Source organism: Pygoscelis adeliae, unplaced genomic scaffold (assembly GCF_000699105.1).
Source record: "Pygoscelis adeliae isolate BGI_AS28 unplaced genomic scaffold, ASM69910v1 Scaffold124, whole genome shotgun sequence".
NCBI lineage: Eukaryota > Metazoa > Chordata > Aves > Sphenisciformes > Spheniscidae > Pygoscelis > Pygoscelis adeliae.
Window position 1 is genome coordinate 2325212 of NW_008824791.1, and position 18479 is coordinate 2343690.

General features: G+C 37.0%; 2 protein-coding genes across 2 annotated transcripts in view; one reads left to right on the forward strand and one right to left on the reverse strand.

The window, feature by feature from the left end:
• The first annotated feature begins 217 nt into the window (after positions 1–217).
• ARL13B (ADP-ribosylation factor-like 13B) overlaps positions 218–18479 on the forward strand; it is a 44641-nt gene continuing 26379 nt past the window's right edge. The window contains exons 1-3 of the mRNA XM_009323939.1: positions 218–375; positions 2126–2196; positions 5493–5742. Of these exons, the coding sequence (XP_009322214.1) occupies positions 317–375; positions 2126–2196; positions 5493–5742 (380 nt within the window). The 5' untranslated portion in view covers positions 218–316. The remainder of the gene's footprint in view (positions 376–2125; positions 2197–5492; positions 5743–18479) is intronic.
• On the reverse strand, positions 15821–16696 carry STX19 (syntaxin 19). The gene has a single exon (XM_009323891.1). The coding sequence runs from the start codon at positions 16694–16696 to the stop codon at positions 15821–15823; it is 876 nt and encodes a 291-aa protein (XP_009322166.1).

Below are 18479 nucleotides of genomic sequence, written 5' to 3' on the forward strand. Positions count from 1 at the left end.
GATATGTAAAATGGGGGCAGATGAAGTGCGAGAGGATGGAAAAGTGAAAGGCATAATGAGGCTGTCATGAGGATGACTGAATATGACACACTCTGAATAGACAGGCTGCTGCTAGGGAAATGGCTTGCCTTCGTTATACATAGGGGCTAACTATGCATTTTGTTGTGTGTTTTGTTTTTGTTTTTCTTTTTTCTTGCTAGCAGTGACCAGACAACATCTGGGCCTCTGCAGCCTCTCTCCCGGTCTTCTTGGGTTGTTCTGGCCGGTCCACATTGTTGCTGTAGCTTTTGTGGCTCTGGATGGCTAGTGAAGAAGGATGTTCAGTCTAATGGCCAATTGCTGCAGCTGGTTAAAACGGTGGCAGGAACCTGTCAGGTAAACGCGAAAGTATTTTACGTTTCTGTGCTGACCTTCCCAAACTGTGTTTCATGTCCTCTTGTCTGTCTTTTACTTTATTTGCTATATAACATTCTGCGTATTTTTGAATTCCAAGACAAAATCTGTCATTTTTTTTCTCCAAGAGAGAATCAATACATCTTCTGAACTTAAAAATGAAATGTTAATCATCCCTAATTCAGGTACTTTGTTTCTGGCTCCAGGAAAGTATAAAGTTCAAAATATTGTCCTTCACATACTGTTTCCTCAAGTTGAGCATTATGGGGTGATGCTAGAATGTTTATGTAAAGTTTATTTGGCTTTTGTCTTATTGATTTAGTTTCTGCATTTTGAGATTCTAAAGTGTAATGTGTTAAAACACTCTGTTGTCCAGAGTAGACTGTAGCCCCAGTGTAATACTAGTTTTCTTACTATTATCTAAGTATCTTAACACTGCATTTTGTAGGTAGCCTGGTGATCCATTCTTGCTTATGGAATTCTACTGTTCTCATTTGTTTCTGTTATTTTTACTTTGACATCCTGCACCCTTTTCCCTCCAATTAGCAGAGATGCACAGATAGTGCATGGTTTGTTTCAAACTATTTACAAACTATAGGGAAGGGAAATAAAGGGTACACCACATGTATTTATACTTCACAGTCATGTAGGAGGATTTGCTCTTTTCTTCAATGCTACGTAGTTTAGGTTTTATAGAAGGTGCTGCTATTCAAAGAACTATATTGGATTGAATAGCTTTCTGACTTGACCAATGTATTATAGACAATTGTGAGTTTATAAATGTTCATGGCTGTTCTGATTTTAGCTTACTGTTAAAGTATAATTTACTGTGATCCTACTGTTCATTTTTAGGTTCTTTTCTCAGAGCTTTTTGGCTCTTCTGAAAGAACTTGCATAAATTATACTTCATGTATTATGCTATTATAGTTTTAAAACTGGAAATAACAATGTTTTTAGTATTCCTTCACTTAAAGGGGCGTAAAATTGAGGAAATTTCTTTGACTCCTCTGAGTCTTTGTGAATAGGAGGAGCAATTGAGGTATACACATAGATATGTTTTTCCTATTGCTTTGCTTAAAATCCTATCCTGGTATAAATTCTAGCCTGTATACCAGTTTGCTGATATATTGTACATACTCAGCACCACTGGTTTGCACATTAACAGTCTAGATTGCTCCTGCTTGAAACAAAGGCATGATGAGTATCAGTGCTGCTTATTTACAGCATCTGATGTTGTCTACACAAGTGTTGTATACTGTATAGTGTTGTTCAGATGCACTTGTTGAGACAGAAATAAATGTCTAGTATAGGCACAACTTTGAGGCAGAGAGACGGTAAAAATATGGGGAACGGAAATGAAATTACAGAAATTGTTAGAGACAATGACCACACCAAAAAAAAGGATAAAATTTACAGTACCGTGAAATTAAATCTCAGGAGGCAAATACAAGTTGAAAGCAAAATCTTTGTCTCACGTGAAACTTCCAGCACATTAGACTTCTCATTTCATACCTTGTTCTGCTGTTCTGTCTAATCAGATGGTTTGACATACTGAACACCAAATACACAATTGTAACAATGCCTGCTACTTGGTATTTTGATACTTATTCTTTCTACTGCTTTGTGGTAAATTTGCTATGCATGTATTAAAGTTAATAAAATAAGTGATGTCTAGCTAGAGGAAAAAAAGATTTGAAATATCTTTCCTTTTTTTTTTTTTCTCCTTATGGAGGAAGGTGACACTAATAATGGTGGGTCTTGATAATGCTGGTAAAACTGCTACAGTCCGAGGAATTCAAGGAGGTAAGCGATTAATTTCTTTATCATCTAAATGGAGCATTGAAAGAGAGAGTATAACTACTAATTTTCTATCATTTTAATCTAAAAATATTGCTTCATCCGTTAATTTATCTCTGCTTCCCATATTGTTGAAAGAAAATTTTGGTGATTGTACCACCAAAAGTGGTACGAGTGTGACTGCCAAAGTGAGCATGTCACAGGCCCCATTGTGTGAAGACTTGCAGATGAGAGAAATATTAAGGGGTCTTACCTTTGAAACATAAAGATCCTGATTTTTGATATCTTGCAAGTCATGCTAGGGTGACTTAAAAAGTAGGTGTTCCCAGTCATGTGCTTTATGCTCAGGAGAAGTAGCAGAGGAAGCTCTGCGTTCACTCATTTGCCACTGCACTTAACATCGTGTTGAGCTAACGTAGACGAAATCAGTGGTAGTTCAACAGAGTTGCTACCATTCTGCTACGTATTTTTCAAAGGTAATAGTATGTTATAGAGGCAAGGTAGATAGTATGGAGAGAGCTGCCTCTTAAGACATTGCACCTTGCAGCATTAGAAGCCTTAGTCCACTGAGACAGAAAAAATTAGTCCATAGAGGTGTTTAATTATCTTGGAAACACTAAGACCAAATGTTCAGAGTACCTTGTTGCATATGTGCCTTGACCACTGTATTGTTAGCTGTGCAAAAGGCTAAATTGCAACAAAATCTGTTCTGGGTCCTTGTTTAAATTTCATGAGCATCTTAGCCTATTTTTGGACTAGAGGAAAGGTTTTTCAGTAGTTCAATAAATAGCTGAAGGAACACTGTAACTACAAGCAAGCCGTCTGTCTCTGTCAGTTGCTTTAAGTGAAAGTAAGTGTAGGACAAAAACTTTGAAGGCTGTAGACCACATTCTAATTAATAATTACTTTGAATTAATGCAATGGTACAAACTGTTCTGGTTAATGATGTGTTTCACATCTTAGTATACATTAGAGAAGTCAATGGACCTGATTTTGTTTTTTTTTTTCTTGTGTGCATGTGCTGAAGTTGTTTTCAGGTGCCCATCCACTAATGCACATACATCAGTAAGCCTTGTATAAAAATCAATGTTGTAAGTATGTATAATGAGGAAAAGGTTCAAAAGAAGGAAATTGCATGTGTATGTATATAACATAAAGAATGAGTCTAGTGATACATCTTTGATATCATTATTTATCATCAGAAAAGCACTAACAATTTTCTAGGCACTTACTTCAGTAAGAGACCACTTGATTTTGGAGGGTACTTTGCACCATCCAATAACACATGCAAGTGGGATATAATTGGAGATAAAACTTGTGCCTGTGAAAACAAAAATTCTTTATGGTTTTTTTTTCCCTTCTGGGATTGTTTTTCTAAATAACTTTAATCTTGTGTAACAACAAGAGAGTACTTAGTAGTGTTTTTGCAGACTTTGAGACTCCACCTCGACTTTCTGTTTACACGTGTTATGTATGTTCATGAGTTTGCTAAAGTGTGAATAAAGTTATGAATATTCTCTCATTTATATTCCTGAATCTTTGTCCTGAAAACATGAGTGCTTTGTTATTTAGCCTTCCATTCTGTTTCAAAATCAACTTTAATGCCTTTATCCGCTAAATGCAACAGTTACTTCTAAAAGTCCTTTTTTTCTGGGAAAAAATGGGATAAAGGGAAAATTATTCTTAGTAATTATTAGTATTTTAATACTAATAATTTTAGAAAATTATTAGTATTTCTAAAGGGAAACTCCAGGAAAAGATAGTTCTGGCCTCTGTGACTCTTTCACCTTAGAAAGCAATTGTCTTTTTCCTTAACAGAGCTTGCAGAGATTAGAACCTTCAGTTAGTCTTCAGGGTTGATAAAACCAGGTTTTTTGGCTGTGCACCAGTCATACAGCCTGTAGGAGGAGACTGCAGTTATGATTGCTGGGTTTTAGCAGAAACCAGATGTATTTCAGTTCTTAGGACCCTTAAACCTAGGCAAATCAGCATGGTCACCAAAGACATATTTGCCAAAATGGATCTGCAGCTTATATGGCAGACCCTGTTTTTACATTGAAGACTGTTTATTATTGGAGACCTGACCATACAATAGGAGCAGATGTTTTGGCAGTATCCCCTTACATTCAGCACCATCAATAACTTTCATCCTTAACCAACCCTCATATTCACATTGTTCTCTCTTGTAAGAGCACATACTTACGGCTCACAGTGCAAAATGTTCTTCAAAATAGTCTGTTGTGTTTTGAAGCTGTAGTTTTTCACAAATGGGGGTCCAGGACCCTTCTCTTGCTGGAGTCTTGGCTTATACCGTTGCGGCCAAGGGGTCTGTTCTGAATCCCCATCTCGGCTGTGTGTGAAGGATTCTTTCAAAAATGGAACGTGGTAGCAGAAGGCTGGTGGTGATTTAGCTTCTTCACTGCTCTTAAGAGCTCAGTGCTTTTGACCATACCTTCATTTCTTCCTCTCAACAAGCTGAATTTTACATCTGTTTCTCCTGCCTTGTGTTACCAAGCTACATAAAACAGTTGTAGCGATCCAATTAACTCACTCCTGCAGAGACAGCTTAATGGTGTGAGGCAAGCACAGGCTTTCTTTGCTCTCCGGAAAGGAAGACAGCAAGCAAAAGTCGTAAATATAAAGCGATAGGTTTTTAGCATATGGCATGGTGAACTAAAAAACAGAAAATAAAAATAAACAGACAAAGGCCAAAACCTGATCTTGAATAAAGGGAATCAAGTAGTTTACATCTCAGAAGAATACGGTTTCAGTCACTTCAAACAAGGGCTGAGATGAACTTTTGAAGCTGTTTTGGCAACCATGAGGGATAAAGAATAAATCTGGCACAGCACTAGGCTTCCCAGGTCATAATGCGTTAACTTTTTTGTTTGTTTTCCTTCTCAAACTTGGATTAATACCATGCAAATGCTGTGCAACTGTTCAGATGGGAGCATTGGTGGTGAGGGGGAAAGTAAAAACTGCAGTACACTGAACACCACTGCAATTTAACTGTGGTGTTAAATATTAAAAATTGCATTTTTGGCTCTTTTTTTCCCCCCTGGTGCTCCTATCTAATTTAAAGTAACTGATTGAGAGACTAGTGTGTTAATTTGAAATTACCTGAGGAGAGGGAAAATCTTAATGTAAAAAATATGTGGTTAGCAATATGGTGTCACTTAACAGGGAGGATTTGCTCCATATTTTTAAAATATGAATTTTGCTACACAAATCACAATGTAAAAACCTTTTTAAATAACTAAGGACACTTTTTACTGAAGGCTTTCTTCTTTGAACTCTGGCAGAGTCTCCTGAAGATGTGGCTCCAACAGTTGGGTTTTCCAAGATTGACCTTAAACAGGGACGCTTTGAAGTCACCATCTTTGATTTGGGAGGTGGAAAACGAATTCGAAATATCTGGAGAAATTACTATGCTGAGTCCTACGGTGTAATATTTGTTGTGGATTCCAGTGACATTGCAAGAATGGAAGAAACAAAGCAAGCCATGATAGAAGTTTTAAATAGCCCTAAGATATCAGGAAAACCCGTGTTAGTGTAAGTAATGTTAATAAATGTTCTAATAATCTGAAATTTTCTAAATTTTGACCTTCAATACACCTTCTAAAGAAGTATTTATGTATAGTATAAACATAAGTATAAAGTACACTAATACTACTGTAACTTTAGCACTAAGCAATATTACAATCAGTTTTACAGTATTTCTGAGGTATTTATTTATGCCAATCTTAGTATCATACTAGTGAACAAAGCCTTGTCTGTCTGCCTTTCCCTCTTGAGTTATACATGGTGATATACTGAATCCATTCACTGCATCTGACATTAGCTCTTATTTAGTCCTTCTCAGGGTTATTTATTTCTCTTCTCTTTCATTAGCTGTGGAAAAATAATAAGGTTTTTCTTTTTAACTCTTTAAAATTCTAATATTGCTCAAAATGGTATGATAGATCAAAGGCTTTGCAAGTTTGGCATGGCAACATGGTGTAAAAATATTGTTACTATTTAGGCCTACATCAATTACTTAAATTGTAAATGGTTGATTAAATTCTGCAATACCAGTAATCTCTCAGCAATAAATGTCTTGTTCACTTAACACATGGTGGTGCTGCTGATACATGGTCAGCAAAGTCTCATTAAAGAAGGCTTACTTTAATAGTATTTGGCATGCACTTTTGTTTCAGTGGATGTGTTTTAATGAAAAAGTTTCAAAAGGTCTAGAGACGTTCTTTCACAGAACAGATAGATTCATGAACTTCTCTGCTTAAAAACTAGGTTTTGTAAAATATTGGAAATAACATATTTTATTAAATTCAGCCACACAAAAGGTCTCTGAGGACAAATACTACCCTTTTGAAGTTACAAAATAAACTATGGAAGTTTAAAATGGTTTATCAGGACAATATGTTTATGTCTGGTGGGCATAAGACCTCCATAACACAGCAATTACACAACATTTCTGTGATATCATAAAGAATCTGTAAAGCTAAGAGGAGAGGCCTCTTACTTTTAAGTAGTGATGCTCTGGTGGTTTGAGGGTGAAACTGGCTAATCTATTTTGATCAAGTGGAGTGTAGTTCAGCAAGCTAATAGTGTGTATGTTGAAAAATAGATTTTAACTTCCATTGCTATCTGAATGTCATTACTACAGGGAAGGCAATAAAACCAACTTAATGCAGCTAGTTTCACTCAAATCTGTTCTGAAAATGCAACCATGACAGTTGACAACTGTGCAGTTTTTCTAAATAAATACAACTTTAGGGTTTTTTTAATAGAAATCTCTATGCCCTAATCCTGTAACAGAGTTTATCTGGGTGGCTGGCTGTACCTGCAGAGAGCCCACTCACTTCCCTGGGACTCAGTCCTGCTTTTCGATCCATGTCAGTAGCTAATCAGAAGGCAGAGTGTATTAACTGAGTCTAATGGTGACTAAACTAAGTTTGTTGATGTTATTGCCTTCTAATTGATTCAGCCTCAAGCCTGTGAACAGAATTTGCTCTTGCAGTGTCCCGGTTCTGTGGAGGGATCCAGTAGTTCTTTGTTTTATGCTCCCTATATGAGCCTGCATCTTGAGTTATGAATTCTTTCCTGTCTTGTCCTTGTTTTCTGTTTGGTGTCTGTGTTCATGGCATAGCTATGCTACTTTTGGCATGTTCAAATCACGTAAACCCTAGAACTTGTTCCAGCATTTGAAGCACTACTTATATTGTGAAGCCTGCAAGTTGTGAAGCAGGAAGGCTTGATCAGTAAGCACTCGTGTTTGTGATATGAAAATTGAGTGCTTAGCAAATGAGATTAAACTGATCTCATGGACCTTCCCTTCCCTGAAGATGCCTTTGGTGGAGATGCAAATCCCTGTCACTCACACTTGCCAAATAAGAGTTCGGTGGCATAAACTTTTTTCCCTTGAGTCCCTAAAACTGAAAAATGGAAATGTATCAAGAGCAGAATAAAGGAAACAGCAGATTTCCAAATTTGTGGTGAAAGTTAACCTTTTTTAATATTACCCTCTTCTAAGGATGTTCAACTTTTGTTTTGGTTTGGTTTTTTTAATAATGAAATACCTGGTATCCACGTAGCAATAAGTTCCCTAATATCCTGATAAGTTTCTAATTAGTGCATTTTAGTCTATGCATGTTTGTGTGAAGGGCAGTATTTACTGAAAACAATACAGTGACCTCTGAGCATTGAATCCAGGAAAGCTGAAGTTTAAGTAATTCCCTTCTCTCCCATGCTCTTGCAGTGCAGAGCAAAATCTATTTCTCTCTTCATAGAATACTGTTATAATTTCGTGCCAGAGGAGAGAGATTCCTTCTCTGTGATTTCCACACTCCATAAGTGTGTCTCTGGTCTGGACTACTGCTTTGTTCCTCCAGCACTTAAAATAAACAAGGAGAAGCAGAAAAACAGGTGTAATTTGTTTACTCTCTGCTGTCTCTAGATGCACAGATTTCTCTGCTATGTTATTTGTATGCTTAAATACAAAGCGCTTATTCATTAATGTTTTATTAATTTCCAATTATCATCTTAAAAACTAATAAAAGAAACTAAATTCTAAAGGAATGAAAAGGAGTGAGCTATAACTTCAAAGTGTGTGTATGCTGAAGAATGATGAAAGAGGTATTGGTGACTTGTTCAGAATGAAACAATTAAAATGTTTATACTGGATATTCATGTTTCTTTTTAAGCATAGATTGAACCAATGCACCAAAATTTCAACAGTCAGCACTGAATTTTAGTCTAATGTTATTTACCCTAACTTGTGCTGTATGCAGTATCTTGTACAATGAAGAATATATAAGTATGCTGTAAGATTGGATGCAGGTCCATTCTGGATTTTGAAGGCAGCAGCAGAAGTTGCTGTATACGCAGCACCAGGTGTATCATTGTGTGTACCTAGCATCCGCTTGTCTTTGAAATAACCTGCTGGTTATGCTTTTTTCCTTTTTTTCCTTTTTTTGGGTGTACTTCTGGTAGATGACAATCAAAAAGACAGAATTACTTTTTTCTTTTGCATTTATGGGCTTTCATCTATCTGGACAAAACTAATTTTGCAGTTGGATCGGGGAAAAATAAAATCTTCGTGACTGGTAGCTAGGATGGACCTTTGAAATAAACCATTGCTTACCAGACAATTAAATTCATGTATTTGTAAAGGAACACTCCAGTTATCAGGTTATCAATATCATATTTGTGCCTGTGCTCCATAGTATTTTCCTTATTAGTTAATAAAACTTGGAAAGGAGTGATACTGGAGTTGTAGCAATGGTAAGGAGGCAGGAATTTGCCTCTGGACAGGAGTTCTGATCTGTCAGAGTTCTCTTCCTAATCTGCCTTTATACCATGGACTACCTCAGCATATATAAAAGAAAAACTTGAAACAGAGATTGCATTCTCTGTTAGGTAAATTAATGCTTACTAGAACTTTCATCCTGTTTTACTGGTAGAGTTCCTGGTGTTCAGAACTCTACAAGGATTTGGATTAAGAGTGCTGTTGTTGAATGCTTTTAGAAAATTGGTTGTTCAATAATAACTCCAAGAGGAAATAAAATACAATTTGTATAACTCTGTACTAATGAATAAACACCTTCCCTAATTTACTCACCTTTTCTGACATACCCTGACCTCTCTCACTAGTTCCTGAAGTCTTATCCTCTTTCTCCTTCCCTTTCCTTCCCTTCCCTTCCTCCATTCAGCATTTCCTCTGTGGCTGGGTAAGCACATGCTGTGTTTGGTTGTGGTGCAACAAGCGAAGTACTCTGCTGTCTGTTGCCTTTGAGAATAGGTGAAGTGAATGAATCAAAACTAGTGTTGGTCTCTCTCTTCTACCCATGTGAATTTGATGCAGATCAGCAGTACGGTTATTGTAGAAGCTAACTGTCCTTGCAAAAATGGTCTAAAAAAGTAGTGGGGGGAAAAAGCTTTCTACTCGGGTAAACAAATTTTGATGTGATGTAATGGGTAAAATATATGCTGAATCATGAAGTTCCTTTATCTAAATATATCTCCTTTTTATCTTTAAAGATTTAAAAAAGAAAATAACATATGCCAATTTAGAAAACTGTGTGTTTCTTCCTGTAAAAAGATAATGTTGTTTATACCTATGGTCTCTGGTTCATTACAGTAAAAACGTCTCCGATAGTAACATTTAAATAAAAGTATTCTCCAGTTGTTTGCTGTTACATGATGGCAGGCTTGTCCACTGCTCTATATATTTGTCCAATGCTCTGTAGATTCATTGAGTTTCAAGATTTTCTCATTTGCTGATGTGGAGTTGGAGTTGTAAAGAAAAAAACAAAAACCAAAAAACCCCCAACCAACCAAAACAAAACCAAATCAAAAAAGAACATACACAAAAAACCCAAGAATAGGAACAAACTTCAACAGTGATATAGTTAATGGTCACCAGGGAAGGCTTGGGAGTCTTTGACACACAGTCCTTAATGAAAGTAGACAGATTAAACGTTTTTTTTTCCATTTTGAACAGCACAGTAATTATGTGGTTTGTCTACACTGAGAAATTTAGTCATTCACTCCCTCCCCCTCCCCCTTTTTTTTGTTGTTGTTCTTTGGGTGCTGTCACCACAATGAGCCATACTGTGTATGTGGTAGCTGAGTGACTTACATCTTCTTGGAGAGAAACAGTTGTGTGTCCTCCCTCTTCCTGAGATGACATGTCTGTGTAACACTGTAATTTGGCCAGATAGTAAGGGTGTAGACCATTCCAACTTCAGCTCCTACTAATCAGGACAGGTCCCCAATACTACATCAGCAGGTCTTGCACACTATATGCCCTCATGCTATGTCCCAAAACTTCAAGCATATGATATCAGCGTGAACAATTCTTTCATGAAATGCATTACACTTATCATTATTTTGGACATATTGAATTAAAAATAAAATAATTTTATATATGTAAGTCCTAAGGCCAGAGGGATGTCACATCGTGTCACATGCATCCCACAAGAAATTGGGGTCAAGTGCTGTAGTGTGGATGTGACCAGTCCTCTCCAGAAGGGGATTTCCAAAAGCTCTTCACTCCAAACAGCATACGTGGGTGCCAGTCCACACCGCTTTATCCAGGGGTCAGAGCTTGCTCTCTGGCACTGTCCACAAAGACATTTAATTTATTATATATATAATATAATTAAATTATAAACATATAATTTGTGTTATAACATAAATTAGTTATAATTTATCACCCAGGTGAGCAACTAAGTTAATGTGTGTATTTGGAAGAAGGTGGGGAAGAGAGGTGAGAGAACAATTTTGGATATGTTGTCCAGCTAGGACTGTGACGTGTGCAGTAAAAGTGTTTTAATTGTAATGTATAGGGAGGTGTGCAAATGAGGCCCTCAGTTATTTTATGAAGTATGTGGAAAATTATATCCACAACAAATACTTTAAAATCTTTCCAGTAGAAGAGTAGGTCCTTGAAAAATGTATGTGTGTTATTCTGGAGAAAGTAGCTTTTTTCTTAAAGTTAAAAATCTGTGTTTTTTTTAAATGCTAGCTTTTCCCAGTAAATGCACTATTGCTATTATTTCTTTGAATAACAGAACATTTCCCCAGAATATTTTTCCTGTTTTGTTTTACATCTGCCAAAACAAGCAACGGTCCTTTCTGAAAAGCACTGGGAATTAATGTCAATTTACGTCACTGCATGTCTTCTTAGCTGTCTTTTGTTCGTAATCAACTTTATACTAGCAAGTATAGCACTAGTGCTAGCAAGATACCGCCATGAATTATTATGGGTAGATGGGTCTCATTTCACAGTGAAGAACAGGATCCATTACTAAAGAGTTTGGTATGCAATCTTCGTTACAGAGCAAAGCAGAGTTGGAGTCACTGGCCCACTTTTCCTTTTCATAGAATCATAGAATAGTTTGGGTTGGAAGGGACCTCTAAAGGTCTTCTAGTCCAACCCCCCTGCCATGGGCAGGGACATCTTCAACTAGATCAGGTTGCTCAGAGCCCTGTCCGACCTGACCTTGAATGTTTTGCCATCTTTTCTTCCGTCCCAATCTATTATATTATGGTATGCCCTCATCCGATAATATGCATATGCATGTGGCAACTCTGCTTTTTGCCAGGGGTAAGAAGATACACTGCTGGCAGAACAAAAATAGAGGGAAAGACAACTCTTGCTCCTCATCCTCCCTGATAAAGGAATGGATAGCGAGCCTGAGCACTCGTCAGGGAGAAGTGGAGGCCCAATAGCCTGGAAAGACAATAGGCTGAATTGTGCAATGTGGGCATAAGATTGGAACACGACATTCTATATTACAGTAATATGGGAATATAAGAGCTCTGATATTGTTCAGTGTGATACTTGCTTCAAATTGAATTGGTACTTTGGCATCTGATCTATCACCGCCCATGGAAGTATCACAGTATCATTTTAAGACAGTTTTCCTGAAGTGCTGATAGTATTGGCTATTACTGACTCTTAGTACAAATTACTTGAAGACGTTAAGCTTTACATTTGGCATTTTTTTTACTGTTCAGTGTTACTACTTAATTTATGTTTGCTTTGCTCGTGTAGGTCTCGTTTAACACTCAAGTGCTTAAGTAGTTAATCAGTCTGTTATGTATGGGAAAATTGAGTTGTAGAAAGTAAGAGTTCTTACAGTTCTTACATTCATGGGTCAATTCTTCTGTCAGCATCCTCAAGACATATAGGTATGCAAGTTTAAATTTTCTTCTCTTAGGAATTTTTTTGTCCTTTTATCAGAAAGGAACACTTACACATCATATTATGTAGGCAAATACTGGTTTTGTTTAGGGTTATTTGTGTGTGTGTGTGTGTTTGGTTTTTTTTACTTTGACATGAAACATATGCAAGAGGAAATAAAAGTCCATGTGCTATGGCTGATATTTTTACACCGGAGAGATCTCTGGGCAGCTTTTCCTTTCTTTTCCTTTCTTTTCCAGCTACTTTCCAGCTACTTTCCAGCTACTTTCCAGCTACATTCCACCTGTTATTTTAGTGATGAGGGATTATAGCTATTAATATTTCACATTTCTTATTAGAACATTAGCAGCTCTGCTTTAATTTGTTTGCTCTTTTGCATAACTATGTAACTAAAAGAACCACTGGAAAGTTATTTTAATGATTACTGCAAAATTTCTGCTGTTTTGATATGCTCAATATCAAATTGTATTAAGAAAAAGCTTTCCACAAGTCTTTCTGGTTTTCTGTCTTCTCAGTTCTTCTGCAGCATGTTATGTATGTTTCCGTTTTACCATTTTCTAACCAATATACAGCTGAAAACTACTTGAATTATTTACTCGTGTACGGATAGGCATTTGTCTTCCTGAGTATTAGTGAAACTTGAGTTTTCTTCCAGGATTTAAAGTACAGCTCTTGTTTAAGAAGACCATGTTTACCTCAAAGAAACATATCTGTTGCATGAAGGGGAAGGGCTAGCCCAGGAACTCATTTCTCCCTCAGATAAGGATGCTTGTGTGAACACTCCTGCATGGGGGATGCTGTGTAAACAGGTGGTGTTTGTAATATTTTGTGTTCTCTTCTGTCACTGCTGGCTGCAATAATCCTTCACAGAAGTACTGTAATGCCTTTCTTTTTAAGGGCCCAGGAGAGAAGGAAAGGGCTATCTGTTATGTACCTTTTTTTTTTTCCTGAAAGTAAAAACAGAAAAAGAAGATGGGGTGGTGTTCCTGTGTAGTGTGTATTTCTGTGTGTATTATATACGTTTCTATACATACATATATATATGAAAGAGCATGTTGGCCATAGCCACTTTTTTCTCTGTATTGCTTATTGGCTAGTTTCTACTCTGCCCTTGGAATGTAAAGGTAGCTTCCATATATGTAACAGTTAAGGGAGATTATTTAATGGAATAGTATCAGTGGTGTCATTATTTAATTTCATTTTTTGTCGCTACTGTGTAAACAATCTTTTTCACTTTAAGGCTCAGACCTCTGATTGTCCTTTGATAACAGTTAATTTCAGTTGCAATTTTAAGCTGGGATGAAAGGAATCCAACTATTTATAAATATCGCAATGTGAAAATAATTCGGTAGTCCCTTTTGATAGTAGATTAATTGCATCTGGTGGAAAAAAAAAATCAAAGACATCTAGCTCACTTAATGTCTTTCAGAATTGCAGTGCAATTTGCTTCGATTTCTCTGACTGTATCCACATGTTGTGATATTGATTGTGTCTTTGCACAGCATAAAGGAGTTCAGAAATACGTCCCTGGTTTGGTGTTTGGTTTTGGTGTTTTTTTCCTTTTCTTTTTGGAAATAACTTTTTTTTGTCTCAGTTGCATTGTTATTTTCTGTTAAATTGCATTAGAGCACTATTTCTCATTCAGTTCCAAAAGGGTTGGGTACAGGGCAGAAGCCAACCATTGGGACTATGGAAAGCAAAAGCATTCCGCATCTGCTTGCTTCTCTTCACCGCAGAAATAACTGCTGCTGCAAAATAAAGCAGTGGCATACTTCCTGTCTTGCTAATTCAGCTATTTAATAAAGAACATCTAAGTTATCTTCAGGGACAGGTTGAGTCAATGGCTAGCCACTCTGTTTTAGGTACTCAGGGGAGGTATTCATATTTACTACTTTAGGTGTCTGTCTTGCATACCTACATGAGGATCCTAGGCTTCTACAATCAGCAGAATTTCATGGAACCATTTAGAGTTCTGGAAACCCTTGACTAGTTCTTCTGGCCACTCCTGTAGTTGTACAAATAAATGCATGTCCTACACCATGTCCAGTTCTGGACTTCCCACTACAAGACCGTGAAGACAAATGTTGATTATACTATAGTGAGTCCAAACTGCTCGGGTATTGGAGCATGTGACATATGAGGAGAGTCAGAAAGCTGCATTTGTTTGGACTTAATATGAAGAAACTAAGGGAGAGATCTTCCTGCTGCCTACTAGTAAGGTGTGGAGATACCGGAACAAGGCTCTTCTCAGAGGCATGGTGGTAGGATGAGAAGCGGTGACAAGAGCTGCAACCAGGGAAATTCCTGTCTTGATTTGAGCAAGAGTTTGAGCAAGAGGTTGGTCTGGATGTCCCCCAGAAGTTCCTTCCAACCCAAATCGTTCTTTGATTCTAGATTATGTTTATTTTTACAAGGATGGAGTTCTATTTTTCATTATATTTTTTCCTTCATTTTTGTACTAGCAAAAGTGAGACTGCAGAGGCAACTGCATATTTAGATAGGCTAGGCAGCAGTAAGAACATGTCTTATCACTGTGTAATAAAGTATCATATTCCTCTATCATTACCTGCTAGGGGTCTGCCTATGTAGTTGAATAATGTAAATATCTCTATGTCAGTTTATTAATGCTTGGCTTCTCAGCAGGCTGCTAACAAATGTCCCTGTAGGTTTGGTGACGTGGTCTTCTGCTGCTAGTGATCTTTAATGTGGTCAGAAAATACTAGCTCAACTCCTATCTGTAAGAAATACAGAATGGTGTTATTAAAATAAATAACCCAATGTCTGTTTTGCATTCCATAAGACAGTGCATGTTGTCCTACTATAACATGAGCATTATTTCATGGTGTTAAGTAGGTAAGTAAGCCTGTAAGTAACTTTTCCTATAGAGGCAGTATTGAAACGCTCCTGATAACTGTTTTCTGACTTCTTGTTTTGTTTAGGCATCAGGTTCTGGATTGTTAGTAATGATTCCTGAAAAAAGATTAGAATTTGAACCAAGTAAATATGAGTGCTAAAAAACCGCAAGGCAATTAAACCCACTAATTATTATTTTATGAAACATAACTAAACCGTTCTTCTGAATCCTGTCTTTGAGACTAACAGTATTTTCAATGCTTCCCAAAAGCACAGGTGGTTTGTTGCCACCTTGTTTTAGCTTCTCATGAATGGAAGAACAAAAAAAGTGTCACTCGTGTCCTTTGATCCTTTCCTCTAGTTCATGTGTTTCTGTGGAAACCATAAAATTCAGGGACAAATAAAGATCTCTCTGCATTCTTCTAAGTCTGTTTGGAAAAACAGATGCTGTTTTTCCTGAGAGCTGTGTGGAAGGGGAAATGGGGAGCAATCAAGAGATCCTGAGACTGCTTTAGGAGATCAGTTTGCTAAGTAGGAACCATTGGTATTTCAAACAGTTCATTTCTTTTGTCATTTGCAGCATTGACAACACCAGCAGCATACTGCTTTGCAAGGGTTTCTTTTTCGATACTTGACTGCAAGCCCAAATTTTTCTTTAGATATTTGAGTATATTCTTGAGTGTTGTTCATACTGATTTCAATGTTGTTGATCATCTCCCCTTGCTCCTCCACCAGAAGTGATATCTGGATAAAAAGTTCCTTTATATCTTTGACCTGGTTCTCCAGATTGACTAGTTCTTTGTGTCTCTGTTCAATCTCCGAAAGCTGGGCTTTGGTAATTTTGACTTCAGTGAGTAGATTTTCATTGAAAATCTCCCATTTTCCTTGTTGGAGCATGTCATTGACTTCTTCCTCGGATACCTCTTTACCAGCTACTTCAAGCTGACGGGCAATAAATCTCCTGCATTTCTCTTGCTTAGCAGTTATAGCATCGTTGTATGAAAGCATAGCATTTAGGTAACGCTGGGATAAGAAAGCGTGCTGGGAAGCTAGAATTCTTACTGTGGCACGTGATGGCCCATGTTCATTTTCAGCTTTTTTCACTGTTTTTGACAGTTCATCCAAACATTTTCGTATGTGCTCTGCTTCAATTTTTATTTCTTTTGCTATGTTAGATTCCTTTTTAAGAACACTGAATCTTCTCATTGATGATACTAGGCTTTTTTGTTGTTGACTGAATTTATGAACTTCCTCCACCAAATTATTAATTTCATTCTGAAGCTTCTGGATTTCATGGAAGTGCCTTTCAGTTATGGGCTCATTTTCATAAATAATGGCCTGCTGTTCAAACTCCTCCTGCTCTTCTTGTATGGTTGCACCGTTGTTCTCTCCAGCTATCTGTAGTTCCTTAGCTCTCAGTTTAAGCTCTTGGAGGCGGTCTCTCATGGTTTTTGTGTCCAGGTTTTTTCAGGCTTTTTCCCCCCTCTTGCAACACAGGGAGTTAACTCCAATATCTTTTTTTTTTTTTCTTGTTTCACTGTAATCAAAGTGTAACAACAATCAATGTTAGCAGTTATCCGTATACATGAAAAGTAGTTTTGGAGATCGGAACTACTTCCCTCTGCACAAAAGTAAAGTAAAAGTAACAGTGAATTGGAAATGGTAGGTATTCTGAACAAATGTACGAGATAGGTGGTGTCAGTGCACTCCACCATTTAATCCAGTTTCTGTAGGACTTAATTAAAAACTTTAGGTTATGATTTATCTTCAGATGGGTATGGTTAACAGTGTTTTCTCAGCTTCTTCACTATAGTGTTTTTTCTACATACAGTGACTTGTAGCCCAAGCCCATTTTTGTGGTAGATTTGTGGTGTAGGGTCCAGAATTTAGGACAATGAGGAATATGGCATGTGGAGAGGACTTTTATTTTGGGGAGGAAGAGAGGAGTAACTCAAAGTCTTTATTTTTTCCTAATTCCTTATTTGATGAAAACTAATAAACTTTTAAATCTTTTTGGAAATAGAAGTGAATCTGCTGCTGCATTTTTAGATTCTCAGTAGGAAACATGCACTTTAGCTTTTGAGGTTATGAGATGGACTATCTAATGAATCAGAGTTCTGGCACGAATAAGCTACTTGAGGCTTTTAGTTAGCCACACTGGGAAATCTTTCTCCATTTTCCTTGCCTTGGAGTTAAACTGGTAGTAACTGAAGCAGTTAACTCTACAGCAAAACAGAACAACAGAACTCTAATAATTTAGCATGAAAACACGTATTATTTTTTAATGTCTGAGTTTTCATAGAGGTGGATCCGTATCACTAATGTTGCGGCTTGAAGATTTTTCTAAGCCTTTTTTGGATTACTGTCTGTTCTTACGTTGTCATTTGCAGTCTTCATAAAATTTGTGCAAATGTACTTTGTACACCATAGTGGGATACAATTCAGTATTGTTTTTATTTAATAGAAAGTGGACTTAATTCTACCCTAGCTGTTGTGCAAGCTTTGCTGAAGATATAATTACGAGAAAGTTTCTATTGTGTATGTTTTAGAAAATTTCTAGGTTCAACTATTTTTAATTATAGGCAAGAAAGTATTTTCCTCAAACTCCACATGAATGCTTTCCCTGGGCTATGATCAGGAATAGAAAATTCCAGTAAAATGTTCAGGGCTAGAAGGTTATGGGATTTTTACTTAGGGCCTTCTTGTTAAGTCAAATGTGTGTCTTTCAAAGGGTTGTTCAAGCATAAATGTTAAACAGTACAGTAGTATCTTTTGGCTGTTTTCGGAGGTTCCAGGGCAGTCTTCTGAAATAGTGTTTTATAGGTGCATTTCTTCTTAAACCCCAATTCTGAAGTTTTGGTGGGGTTTTTTTGGCTTTGGTTTTGTGGTGGTTTTTTTTAGTAATCAAATGCAGTATTTCTCTATATCCAAAAGGATGCCTTTGTAATAACTACAAAGGATCAATCCAGTAACCTGTCAATATGCAAATGACACTGTTACATTCGAACAGCTTCAAATGATAACTGCTGTGGTATCTCGGTATCTCTGATCCCTGATCCATATTTAAAGTCCCCGAATAGATTTTTGTGTAATGTAAGTCAAGGAGTTGAACAGTGTGAACATGTCTTCCACAGACTTAAATCTGGCTGTCTGCAGGAGGATTAGCTGAAAACCAAAACTTGAAATGCTACAGAGATCAATCGTGAGAAAGAATGTTGATATTCTACCC

What these genes read in the sequence shown, in the direction of transcription:
- STX19 (XM_009323891.1), bottom strand. Translation starts at nt 16,696, where the DNA reads ATGAGAGACCGCCTCCAAGAGCTTAAACTGAGAGCTAAGGAACTACAG.